Source organism: Mauremys mutica, chromosome 5 (assembly GCF_020497125.1).
Source record: "Mauremys mutica isolate MM-2020 ecotype Southern chromosome 5, ASM2049712v1, whole genome shotgun sequence".
Lineage (NCBI taxonomy): Eukaryota > Metazoa > Chordata > Testudines > Geoemydidae > Mauremys > Mauremys mutica.
The window spans coordinates 141996902-142009234 of NC_059076.1; the positions used below are offsets into that span (position 1 = coordinate 141996902).

Sequence of the window (12333 nt, forward strand, 5' to 3'; positions counted from 1 at the left end):
AAATGAGCCTGATCCCAAATCCCCCTCCCCCGGCACCCCAGACTCTGGGAAGTCCAGATCCTGGCACAGTTCCTCTGCCCCATCTCTGCTTTTAAACTGATGAGTGAATCCCTTGAGTCAGGTACCAAGGCTTGGCATCCTCTCCGATGGTTTGCAACCTCAGATGCCACCTTCTACTTCCTTCTTGTGTGAAACAAGGCACTGACCCATTATCCAAGCCCCTAGGAGCTTCCTGCACTCACCTTTTCCGCCTGGGAGGAGACAGAGGTCAGGTGCGAGTCCTGAGACACACAGAACTGCTCGGCTTCATCCCACGACTTCCTTTCTTGTGAAAAGTAATAGAGGTTCCCACTGTAAAACCTCCAGCCCCTGGAGAGCTTTGTCAGCACGTCACCTAGGAGCAGAGACTGAGGTGAGACACCCGGGATAAAGTCACAGGGACACACGCAGGGAGCTCAGGGTTTCTAGTGCTGCATTTCCCCTGCCCTTCAGCTGCCCCCAGCCCAGGGAGCTTCTGAATCCTGATTCTCCAGCATCACAATAAGTAACTTTTGTGGCCACGTGATGGATCCCAAAGAGCGCTGCAGAAAGCAGACACCACGGGGTCACTCCCCCAGCACTGAAATGCAGCTGCATCTGGGCTGGAGCATGGCCACTGGTCCCAGTGCAGAGAAGCACGGCTGTAATGGGAAAGGGGAGACTCACTGTGCAGCTGAGCTGGCAGGGGGAATTCAGGAGGGGGAATGTAGCTGCTCGAGGTGGAACATCCCCTGGTTCTGCATCAAACATTTTCATTGATCATAAGTGGTGAAGGTGTCAGATATTTGCACTTTGGCACCTCCCCCAACACCCTGCCGGGGGCGCTGGCTCAGGGATGGTTCTGAAAGTAACGCCCCATACGCTGAAATGCCAGGATCACTTTCTGCCTGTGACCTGATGGGTTTGGAGCATCTAAGAAGAGCTCCCATTAGGCTAACGAGGCCTAGGGTGTAATTTAACTCCACACCAATCACCACAGTGTGGGCACAGGTGCAGCCACCGGTGATTTTTAATGGAAGAGAACTCGGTGCTGGAGAAAGTCGCTGCGTTGTCAGCCTGGGAGCCTGAAATCCTCCGTTCATCCTCAGCACCAGCAGAAACGGCACCAGCCAGCACTGCAGCTAGTACTTACTGTAGCGACCTTGCACTGCTGCTCGCGCTGCACTGACGTTGTCCAGACGGATCTGGATTTCTCCATACGCTGCACTGACATTACCCAGCTGGGCTTTCAGCAGCTGGACTCCTGCCTGCGCTTCATCCAATAGCTGCAGAGCTAGAAGAAAGTCACAGCGACGTCAGTGGAGATGCAGAATACTTGATTATCAGCACGTGCGGTAGAGCAGCACCTGCCGGCCCCTGTGTACCAGGCGCTGTACGGATAGGAGGGGACAGTCCCTGCTCTCAACAGCTCACAGTCAAAATAGATGCGAGGTGGGAGAAATAAAGGATGATTTTCCTGCAGGGGAACTAAGGTGCAGGGAGAGGTGCCCAAGATCACACAGGAAGTTTGCAGCAGAGCTGGGAATTGACCCCAGCTCTCCTGAATTCTAGCCCTGTCCCCCCAATCTCCCCAGCCACCTCTTCCCAATCACTCCCCGCTTGTGAGCTGTGAGCGGGTCCCCTGCAGCATGGGGCAGAGCTGGGGCTGCAAGAACATCCGTGGCCCCGAGCCCTGGCCCTGGGCTCCAGGCCGGGATTTTGAACAGCCCAGCGTTCAGGCGAGTTCTGTGCCGGGGTTTAGTTCAGGCCCATTTTCTGACTGGACGCTGAATAACCTGATCCATGGACGGGTTTGTATGTGCAGCCCTGTGCCCGACAGACAGACAGTTGTGAGACGTGGCCACAAGGGGGCGCTCTGCCTCCAGCAATGGGACTGTGGCAGCTACCCAAATTATTGGAGCTGCACAGGGAGGGCTCAGGGACTGGGGGGCAAATGGAGACCCACGAGTGCAGCTCCACTGACGTCCTGCTTACACCAGGGTCTGAATTCGGTCCTGTGTGTCTCATGAGCTGCATCCGTCTTTCCCGCCAATGCAACCCTGACAATACAGGGGCCAAGGTGAAAACTATGGAGCGAAGGGAGCAACAGTGAAAGGACGGAAGATGGTGACCACTAGGCATCCTGCGCAGGAGCATGAGACGGATGCAGCCAACCTGCCACTGCCAGGAAGGGAGCTAGGAGGGATCCTGGAGCAGCCACCCGTCCCTGGGAACAGAGCCTCCGCTGGCAGAGGAACGTACAGAGCAGCAGCTCATTAGACAGGGGGATGGGACCACCTGGCAGGGAAGTCTATGGAGGGGAGCAGGAGGATGCCAGGCACCCACCATCCCTGTAGGCCGGAGAGTGCTCAGCTTCCAGGCCAAGGGAGGGGAACTGACCCTGATGCCTAAGACCCTCGTCCTGCGACTTACTGTCCGACCCCTTTGCTGACGCGTCCGAGGCGTCGTCAGGCTGCAGAGAGACTTGGAGCTTCTGCACCGCTTCTTCAACCGCTTCCAGCTTGCTCTGTGCCCGGAGATCTAGAAATCACACGTCTGCAGGTCAGCGACCGAACCGAACTGTGGCTGGAGACCAGCCATGCGCAGAGAAGGAACATGCTCCGAGCGCGAGGCTGTTCTCTATGACGTCTTTTATTTTAATCTTTGACAGCTTCCCTCCCGAGGAGGGACACCGGCATAGCCAAGGCCCCGTTCGGGGCTCTCTCCTGGTGTATGTCACAGAGCAGGGACCTGGAGCGGCCGGCTTCAGCCTCATGAGAGGCGGCTCCCTCCTGCTCCTCGCCCGGGCCCGGCTGCCAGGGAGACTGGCCCAATGTGCTGGGGGGAGGCGCGGCGGGAGAAGGACAGAGCCCCCCGCAGGTAACTCTGGCAGGGCAGGGAGTGCATGGTGGCCCTGAGCTGGGCAGGGGGTCGCTGGGCAGAGGAGACACGTGGGCAGTCACGTGTCCTCCCCTTTAGATTGTGGCCCCCCAGCACGGGGAGGCATCAGTCGTCTTTGCCACTCACTGCCCCTAAGGAACAGGGGCTTGTCTCCCCTCTCCTCCAAGAACTCTCCACTCCAGCTCCCTGCTTTCAGCTGTTCGCTGGCTCCAGGGCAGGGACTCTTTGGCAGAGCAGGGAATTAAACCCAGCAGTCTGAGCCCCAGACAAGCGCCCGAACCACTGGGCCGTCCGCTCTCTCCGTAGGGCATTTCAATGGTGCCATGAGGATGCCAGGGGCTGAGGCTCGTGCTGGTGATATGTGGTCAAGAACGTACCCAGCGTGACCCTCAGAGTGCAGGTTGAGCATGTGGAGCTGCCACATGTGATCTGAAGTCCCTGAGATGATGCTCAGGCAGGATGAAGTTCACCCAGACCATCCCTGACAGGTGGTTGTCTAACCTGTCCTTAAAAACCTCCCGTGATGGGGATTCCACAGCCTCCCCAGGTGACCTGTGCCAGTGCTGGGCCATCGTTAGACTTAGAAAGTTTGTGCTAGTATCAAAACAGCAGGACAAGATCTTACAGCTCCATTTGAACTCCCTGGAGCAGGAGATTTATTTGGAGGGACAGACTGGAAACACGGTCGATATTCTGCTGAAATATGTTCCACTCCCCGGCCTAGTCGAGCCAGCTGGCCTGTATGGAAGTTGGCAAACGTTGGGCTTGGAGCTGCAGTTGAACTTACATAGAAGCGTCACAGCAAGGAGGGACGTGGCCAGGGCCAGGCCCAGGAGGAGAAGGACAGCAGTGACGATGCCCCCTGCCCTGTGCCGCCAAGGGACCGATGTCTCAGGAGGGTTTCCTTGAAGGAGAAGAAGAAACGTATCCATGGAAAGTTACAGCTCAACTGCCACTGACCAAGGAAACTCCACCCCCCAAATCCAATACCTGCTCAGCCTCCTAGTCCCTGAGTGTGGTTAACAGCAACAGCGGAATGAGGCCAAATAAGGTCAGAACCGACCTGAACTCGAATGTGAAAAGTGACCCTCCCTAAATCAGGAGTGACTCTAGTGCCAGGCAGGCGTCCTGTGAGAGAGATCTGGGAACAGGATTTCCCCCCGGCCTAAGCATTTCTTGAGAGGGACGTTTAGGGCTTGTGAAGTCCAGGCCCAAAGGAGTGAGAAAAGGAACCTGAAACAACTTATGAAATATGAATACAACGAGGCAGTGAAATGAGGGGAAATGATTCTTTGCAGGAGAAAAGTGGGGCTGACAGCAGCAGTGTGCTCAGAAGGGCCTTTCTACAGCATCCCTGTCTGATAACCCATCCCCAGGATGCTGGGCTCCCCCCTGCAAGGCAGCCAAGGGGCGAATCACAGGGCAAAGCCCGAAGACTGTGTCTCCCCTGCACATTAAAGGGAGAAGACGAGAGCTGCATTCGAGCCAGGATCTATGTGTGGACAGAAGTCAGTGTGCTCGGTGTGCTCTGGATTTGGTCTCCCCAAGGTGAACGGCAGCTGCTTGGAGACGCAATCTGTCGGATTCTCCTCTCCCTGAAAGTCTCAGCCTGCCACACCCCGTCCCTGTCTGATCTGGGCCTCAGCCATTAGCTCGCGCCGCTCCCCCATGGGGTGTGGTTCCTGGAACCAGCAGACAACACTCAGATGCCCAGATAATCCCCTTACATTGCAGAAGTGGCTTCTGTCACGCTAACCAAAGGGTGAAGCTGCCTCTCACTAATGTACTGAGTTTACAGTTCTCAGCCTTTCCTGAAACTGATTCTGGGAGGAGCTTCTCTGTCACTGAGCGCACACTACATTTTTCCTTATGTTTTCATAGAATCACAGAATATCAGGGTTGGAAGGGACCTCAGGAGGTATCTAGTCCAACCCCCTGCTCAAAGCAGGGCCAATGCCCAACTAAATCATCCCAGCCAGGGCTTTGTCAAGCCGGGCCTTAAAAACCTCTAAGGAAGGAGATTCCACCACCTCCCTAGGTAACCCGTTCCAGTTCTTCACCACCCTACTAGTGAAAAAGTTTTTCCTAATATCCAACCTAAACCTCCCCCACTGCAACTTGAGACCATTGCTCCTTGTTCTGCCATCTGCCACCACTGAGAACAGTCTAGGTCCACCTGTGATGAAGGGGAACTGCAAAAAACGGCTGCCCCAAAAGCAGAACTACGCGGCCTCAAAAAAAAAAAATGCCCAGCCATGGTGCAGGCCCTTAGAAAGCTGCAGCACAACTCCCCTGCACCCTTCCCAGGTCAATAGTCCCCTCTCAGCATTCACAGAACCCAGCAAGAACATTCCCACTTCCTCACACCTGCCTGGGCAGACTCGCGTGGGAAGCGCACAAAGGGGACATATGCTACATGCTCCCAGAAGAGACCCAGGAGGTGAAGGCATGTGAGCTTCTTGCCCTGTAGACAGTCTGCTCCATGGGAGAGGAGGCTCCCCAAAGTCCTGACTGGCTTTGTGGAGAGCAGTTCCAGAGCATCGCCCTGGATTCCATAACACCGTCCTCTTTGGAACCCCCTTTCAGGGAGTTTAAAGCAGCTATCAAATCCCCCCTCACTCTTCTCTTCTGCAGACTAAACAATCCCAGTTCCCTCAGCCTCTCCTCATAAGTCATGTGCTCCAGCCACCTAGTCATTTTTGTTGCCCTCCGCGGGACTCTTTCCAATATTTCCACATCCTTCTTGTAGTGTGGGGCCCAAAACTGGACACAGTGCTCCAGATGAGGCCTCAACAATGCCGAATAGAGGGGAATGACCATGATCCTCGGTCTGCTGGCAATGCTCCTACTTATACAGCCCAAAATGCCGTTAGCCTTCTTGGCAACCAGGGCACACTGCTGACTCATATCCAGCTTTTCCTTTGTCGCAGCAGAGAGCCTAGCTGAGCTCGGTGCGTAGCTGCAGCTGCCCACTGAACCTCACATCCTCACCCGCACCCTCCACTTCCGTCAGCCCCGTCTCCCTGCCTGTCTCCTGACCCTTCCTGGGCGTCTTTCATGTGTTCAAATCCAGAACAGCTGCCACATGGCATCTGGATTGCACTGAAACCAAAGGGGATAAACAATCCCCGGAACAGGCCCTTGTCCAGCTGACACCTGCCCAACCAAACATAAGACTGTAAGAACGGCCAGACTGGGTCAGACCAAAGGTCCATCTACCCCAGCATCCTGTCTGTGGGTGCCAGGTGCCCCAGAGGGAATGAACAGAACAGGGAATCCATCCCCAGTTGCCCATTCCCAGCTTCTGGCAAAGAGGCTAGGGACACCATCCCTGCCCATCCTGGCTAATAGCCAATGATGGACCTGTCCTCCATGAGCTTATCTAGGAACTCTGTTATGGTCCTGGCCTTCACAATATCCCCTGACAAGGAGTTCCACAGGTTAACTGTGAAGAAATACTTCCTTTTGTTTGTTTTGTTTGTTTGTTTTAAACCTTCACTTGGTGACCCCTAGTTCTTGTGTTATGAGAAGGAGTAAATAACACTTCCTTATTTACTTTCTCCACCCCAGTCATGATTTTATAGATCTCAGTCACATCTCCCCTTAGTCGTCTCTTTTCCAAGCTGAAAAGTCCCAGTTTTATTAATCTCTCCTCATATGGCAGCCGTTCCATACCCCTAATCCCTTTTCTGAACCTTTTCCAATTCCAATATATCTTTTTTGAGATGGGGCAACCACATCTGCAGGCAGTATTCAAGACGTGGGTGTACCATGGATTTATATAGAGGCAATAGGATATTTTCTGTCCCTTTCTTAATGATCCCGAACATTCTGTTCGCTTTTTTGAAGCCGCTGCACATTGATCCCTCTCTTGAGTGGAAACAGCTAATTCAGACCCCATCGTGTTATAAGTACAGTTGGGATTATGTTCTCCAATGTGCTTTACTTTGCATTAATCAACATTGAATTTCAGCTGCCATTTTGTTGGCCAGTCACCCAGCCAAAGCCCTGAGAGGGGCCCCTTGTGCTGGGAGCTTTAGAAAAACAGCCTGGTCCTTATCTCAGCACTTCCAGCTCCATTTGCTCCTTGTCCCTGGAGGAACAGGCTCCCTCCCCGTCCCCGAGCCCTGGGGAAAACCCTTCTCTGCTAACACAGCTACATCTCCCTGCCCCTGCTCACGGTTAGACGCGTGTGCTCGGGCAGAGAAGGGGCAGAGGGTAAGGAAAGGAGGTGTCACTGTGAAATGGGGGGATGAGAGGGAGCTGGTCCCCAGAGATGGGGGCTGTGAGGATTCGACCCTGGTGATCTCCTCCTGGGAGAGGCTGATGGTGGCAGTGAGCTGGGGAGGGGGAGCCTGGCTGGCTTTTATGGCCAGCCCATGGCACTGCGCTGCCCGGCAGGAGGCTGGGATGCTGGGCAGGGACTCCCATCTCTCCCCCTGTGCCCTTCTCCCGCTGGGGACTGGCAGGGGAGAGAACGCACTGGGAAGCACTGACCGAGCACCCTCGCCCGCTGCCCGTGGTGCTGTCTGGCCAGCACAAGGCTGAGCTCTGGGGACGTGGTCAGTGGAGCAAGCGATCGCTGCCCAGGACGCTCTGCAGAGACTGCAAAGCCAAGGAGAGGCCAGCGGGAGTCCAGGGTCTGGTGCAGCCTCTTGTGCTTACCTTTGGGCTGGGGAGCAGCTTCCGCCATCGGCATGTTCGCATAGATATTGTCCCTGGCCATTGTCCTGCCTTCGCGCTGAGCCGAGCCCCTGATCACTGGCCAGTGGGTCCTTTCAGCAGCCTGCTGGGTTAGAGCCTCCCTCCGACACCAGCCCTGGCCCAGAAATAGAAATGGGAAGTGATGCCTGGTGGTTGGATGAGGGAAGGAGGGGTAGTGGGAGGTCTGGAGATAAGAGATGGTTGGACGGGGGGGGAGGTGGAGAGGGAGGGGAGTGGAGGGGAGACACGGGTGGATGGGGGAAGGAGGCGTGAGGGAAGCGGATGACAGCGCTCTGTTGGCAGTGCCTGGCCATAGGTGCTGGATGTATGGGGGCTGCCGCACCCCCTGGCTGGAGGCGGTTTCCATCACATGCAGGGTTACAGTTCGGTTCAGTGGCTCTCAGCACCCCACTATTCACATTGTTCCAGCCCCCTGGGCCCAGCCTTTCATGGCCCCCTCTTGCGGGTGGGGCTCTGGCCAGAGCGTAAAGGCATCATCCCCGTGCGCGGCGCGTGCGGTTGGCTGTCGGAGGTCGTGCAGCGGAGGGGCTGGGCCTGGGGAAGCCAGGGCCCTCTTCCCTCCTGGGATACCCCCAGCTCCGCCCCAGCCATGGCATCCTGCTCTGTGTCCTGGGCCCACTTGTGTTGTGGGGCCTCCAGCATCATCCCACTGAAGCACGGTGAGGGGCAGTCTGGGGGCAGTGTGGGGCCAGGCCTGTGTCCTGCTCCTTGCCTCCGGACCACGTCCCCTCCCCCCCGACTTTGGCGCCCTGGGCAGTCACCCACATCGCCCGCCCCGAAGGCCGGCCCTATCCTGGGGCATCCACAACTGTCCAAATCTGCATCTTTTTCCTATGTGTGACCATCCACGGGTGGGAGTTCTGCTGTCCAAAGAGACAGACCCTGCTCACTGCTCCGGCGGTAACATGGGATGAGAGGGGGCACGTGTGGAATCAAAGGTTAGCGTGTTACACAAGCACTCCTGGTGAGTACGAGCAGCACTGGTACAAGCAGCCAAGTGGGCACATGCCCAGTGATACACAAACGTTGGTGGCTGAACGCCGACATGACTTTTTAGCGTAGACACGGCCTCGGTCGCCATCTCTGGGGCTGTACAGGAGGTTTCCAGGAAGGACAAGCAGCCTTTCTGGCTTTTTCCTCTCCACTGATCACTCCCAGTTTGTTGAGTTTTGCTGGGAAACTTCCCCAGCCAGGCTGAGTTCACCCTCCAGCTCCCTGGGTGAGACCAGTCCCCACATGGTCAGCTCTGCTCTGGCTGCTAGTCCAGGGCTGCTGCCTGCTGGGGGGGTGTCTGGACGCTGGGCTAGGAGACGACAGTTTGGATGTTAGTGTAGTTGTGTAACGTGCACCTTGAGCCCTGCACCCCTTTGTGGGGAGGGGAAATCCTGGGACCGACGCAGCCTGACTCCTGCCTGAGGAGGATCCCGGCCAGCAGATACCAGCCCCTCTGCAGTGACCGAGGGGTCCAGAGGCAGCTCTGACCCTGAGGATCAATCATGGAGTTTGTGAGTGCACCAGGGAATTTTTTTTGGGGACCCCCTGCTCCCTGAACTGTCAAGCCAGGGAGTGACGGTTTGGGGATTTTATAACCTGCTGCTTATTAAACCTGTGGAAGGACTTACAACCTCCTCCCACTTGTGAGTCCTTGGGGTTGTACTGAACCCAGCCAGCCACACGGCTAAACCACTGCAGAGACGATCTTGTGGTCATAGGTCATTAAAGGCTCCAACAAAGTACGGTACCGACGGGACACTGATCTTACATTTCATACATCAGGTCCCGTGACGTGACTGGGGAAAGTCACGGGTATTAGCAGTGTTTTACCCTGTTATGGTATGTTTGTCTCCTGTTTAATAGAATTACTGTGTTGAATACATTGTATGTGTTTGTGTTGTTTCTTGGGAGTCTCCAACGATCTGGCAAGTAAGTGGGAGTTCCCCTGTGGTTAAAATTTTCCGCCCAAGCTGCCCTGGTGACCCTGCCAGGAAGGAGCGAGGGGGGGTGGAGGCACCGCCAAATAAATTCCTAGGGGAAAATAAAGAAGATTCACCCTGCTGAGGGGGTGGCGGGATCCAGGAGAACCCAGACCTGTCCATCAACTCCTGTAAGCCAACTGGCATTAAAGAAGGTGACCAGGTGGAGCGGGGGCGCTACATGGGAATTGCTGCTGGCCGGACGGGGCTTTGGGCTGGTGTTTCCTGAGGAGATTCTGAGGTGCTGGGCGGGGACGGAGAGGCCGCCATTCTCCTCAGGCCCCGGAGAGTCCAGAGGGGGGACACATACATTTGGTGCCCCCCCCCCCACACACAGAGACTGGGACATGATCAGTGTGAGGTCAGAGGGGAATGCTCGGAAGGTGTGGCCCAAACTCCACACGTGAGTGTTGTGTTGTTACCTTGCACTGAAATACATGCAACAGCAACAGCACCGGGAGTCTCTGTAAGGAACCCCACAGATTTACTGCCGAACCGCGCTGCTGAGGGGACTGAAAAGTGTCCCGCATATTGTCTGCGAGGGGCTGTGTGTGTGTTAAACGTTCGCTCACTAAGAAATTGTCTGCGACTCTCTGAGCTAACTGGCAGCTGTCGTTAACCCCTACAGGCAGGGGCTGGTACCGTAGCTCTGAGCTTCAATTCTGTGCAATACGTTTCTTTTTTGAAGCCCTGAAAAGACAGAGCTCAGGCCTGCGCTTCAGCAGGGAGTTGTGCTGAGGGGCAGGGAAGGGGGGTGTCACAGTTACACATAATTCTGCCTCCGCCTCCCCCAGCCCATTGCATCTGTGTCCTGCTGCAGCATCACCACTGGTCTAGCCCAGCCTGACTCCTGGCAGCGGCTTCCCCCTCACCTGCCAGGTGGGTGGTGTCAGGGGCGGGCTGGCCCTTTTAGGGGATTTGGGCTCAGCCCTATCAGTGTGCAGTTAGCCCCCACCCCAGTGATGGTTTGGGATGCTGACTGGATCAGACATCACGTGATGGTAGCCTGGGGTAGGGGCAGGGCTGCTTGTAAAATGGAGCCTGCTGTCTCACAGAGGGGAGACAAGGGGCTCGGAAAGACATAGGGGGGTGGTGGGAGAGGCCCAGAACCTTGCAAGGGGCTGGTAGAGCTCCCTTACTGAGAGAGAGCTAGTGCCTGGTGCCCTGATAGATGGGGAAAGGGCAGAAAGAGACCTGTGGAGGATCCAGAGGGGATCCTGGGAGCACCTTCCCCCACACCAGCCAGAGGGAAAGGCCTGGCTGGAGCTACCTGAGTGAGGGCCAGGAGCCAACCCTTAAAGCCTGGTCGTCACTGTAGAAGAGGGACATTAACTCAGAGACTCATAAAACCATCAAGTTAGAAGGGACCACAAGGGTTGTCTAGTCTAACCTTGCCAAGCTGCCAGGTTTGCTGTGTCTAAACCATCCCAGACAGTCAGAGAGCCTTTGAAACCCTCCAGTGAAGGAGCTTCCACAACCTCTGTCATAAACAGTTTGTTAAGGGTTAAGGTTTTTTTTCTACCTGTAAAGGGTTAACAAGCAGTACCTGTGGACACCTGACCAGAGGACCAATTAGGGACAAGATATTTTCAAATCCCTGTGGAGGGAAGTTTTTTTCTGAGAAGGTTGATCAGTAGTTGGAAGAGGGGTTGGATTGGTAGGATCATGCTGCTTAGTCTTTTCTAATTCCAGAGCCTGCCGGTGGGCCTCCCTCTGGATCTCCATTTCTCTGTCTTTTAACTGCATTTGTCTCATGTGCTCAGCCTCCTTGGCTTTGTGGTCCGCTTCTTGTTTCTCCATCTCCCTCTTGTGGGCAGCTTCCTCCTTGACCATTTCTACCCTCATTAGTTCTATTTGCAACCTAGCAAGTTCCAGTTTGTCAACTGTTTCACTGCCACTCATGATTGTGTGTCTTCTGGTGCTGGCCACACCCCTCTGCAGTCAGTGATATTTCTGGGTGGTTTGGTAGTGCTGGTCACACCCCTCTGCAGTCAGTGAACTGTCTGTGTTGCTTGCTTCAGTTCCTAACCCTGTCTATCATTGACTAAACAAAGAAAAATCAAATGTATTGTTTTGCAAATTGTGTTCTGCGGGAATGACTGTGCTTTTGACCGAGAAAGAAAATTTTTTTCCCCCCTCCTCCCAAGAGCAAGACAAACCGGTTTAACCAGTGTCTCTCGCCCTTGCTAAGTAGCTCTCAGTATGGGGTCTCCTGAAACAAAGGCTTGTCAGAAAACCTTACCCCTCCTTTTCCTCCAAGGTGCTTTTTGAAGCAACCAGAAAGAAAACGAAAAGAAAAAATCCTTCTCTAACAAAGTATGTCAGAGGACTGTATTTCCTCCAGCTAAACCGAGCTGAAAAACTGCTCCAAAACACAATCTCCCCCTCCTTGCTCCCAAGAAGGTGGAAAACCTGTCTTGCAACTCTCTCTCGCAATTGCTAAGTACCCTCTCAGCAGGGTGTTCCTTGTAACAAAAGGCTGGTTAGAAAAACTGTATTCCCTTCAGCCAACCTAGCTGAAACTCCTTCTAACCCTGAAAGCTGCTTTAAAACTCCCTTTTGGTAGAAAAGCCTTGCCTCTGTATGGCTCCAAATGCTGTTAAGTGGACTGATGAGTGTCAGAAAGCCTTTACCCAGCTTAAGGCGACGCTCATGTCTGACCCTGTGTTAAGGGCCCCGGACTTTGACAAACCCTTCCTAGTAACCACCGATGCAT

At 54.9% G+C, this 12333-nt stretch overlaps 1 protein-coding gene across 1 annotated transcript in view; it reads right to left on the reverse strand.

Moving 5' to 3' along the window:
* Positions 1-3851, reverse strand: part of LOC123371817 (C-type lectin domain family 4 member F-like) — a 241955-nt gene extending 238104 nt beyond the window's left edge. The window contains exons 1-4 of the mRNA XM_045019675.1: positions 3707-3851; positions 2452-2559; positions 1172-1312; positions 243-394 (exon numbers count right to left, since the gene is read on the reverse strand). Coding sequence (XP_044875610.1) covers positions 243-394; positions 1172-1312; positions 2452-2559; positions 3707-3851 — 546 coding nt within the window. The remainder of the gene's footprint in view (positions 1-242; positions 395-1171; positions 1313-2451; positions 2560-3706) is intronic.
* Positions 3852-12333: the final 8482 nt, after the last annotated feature.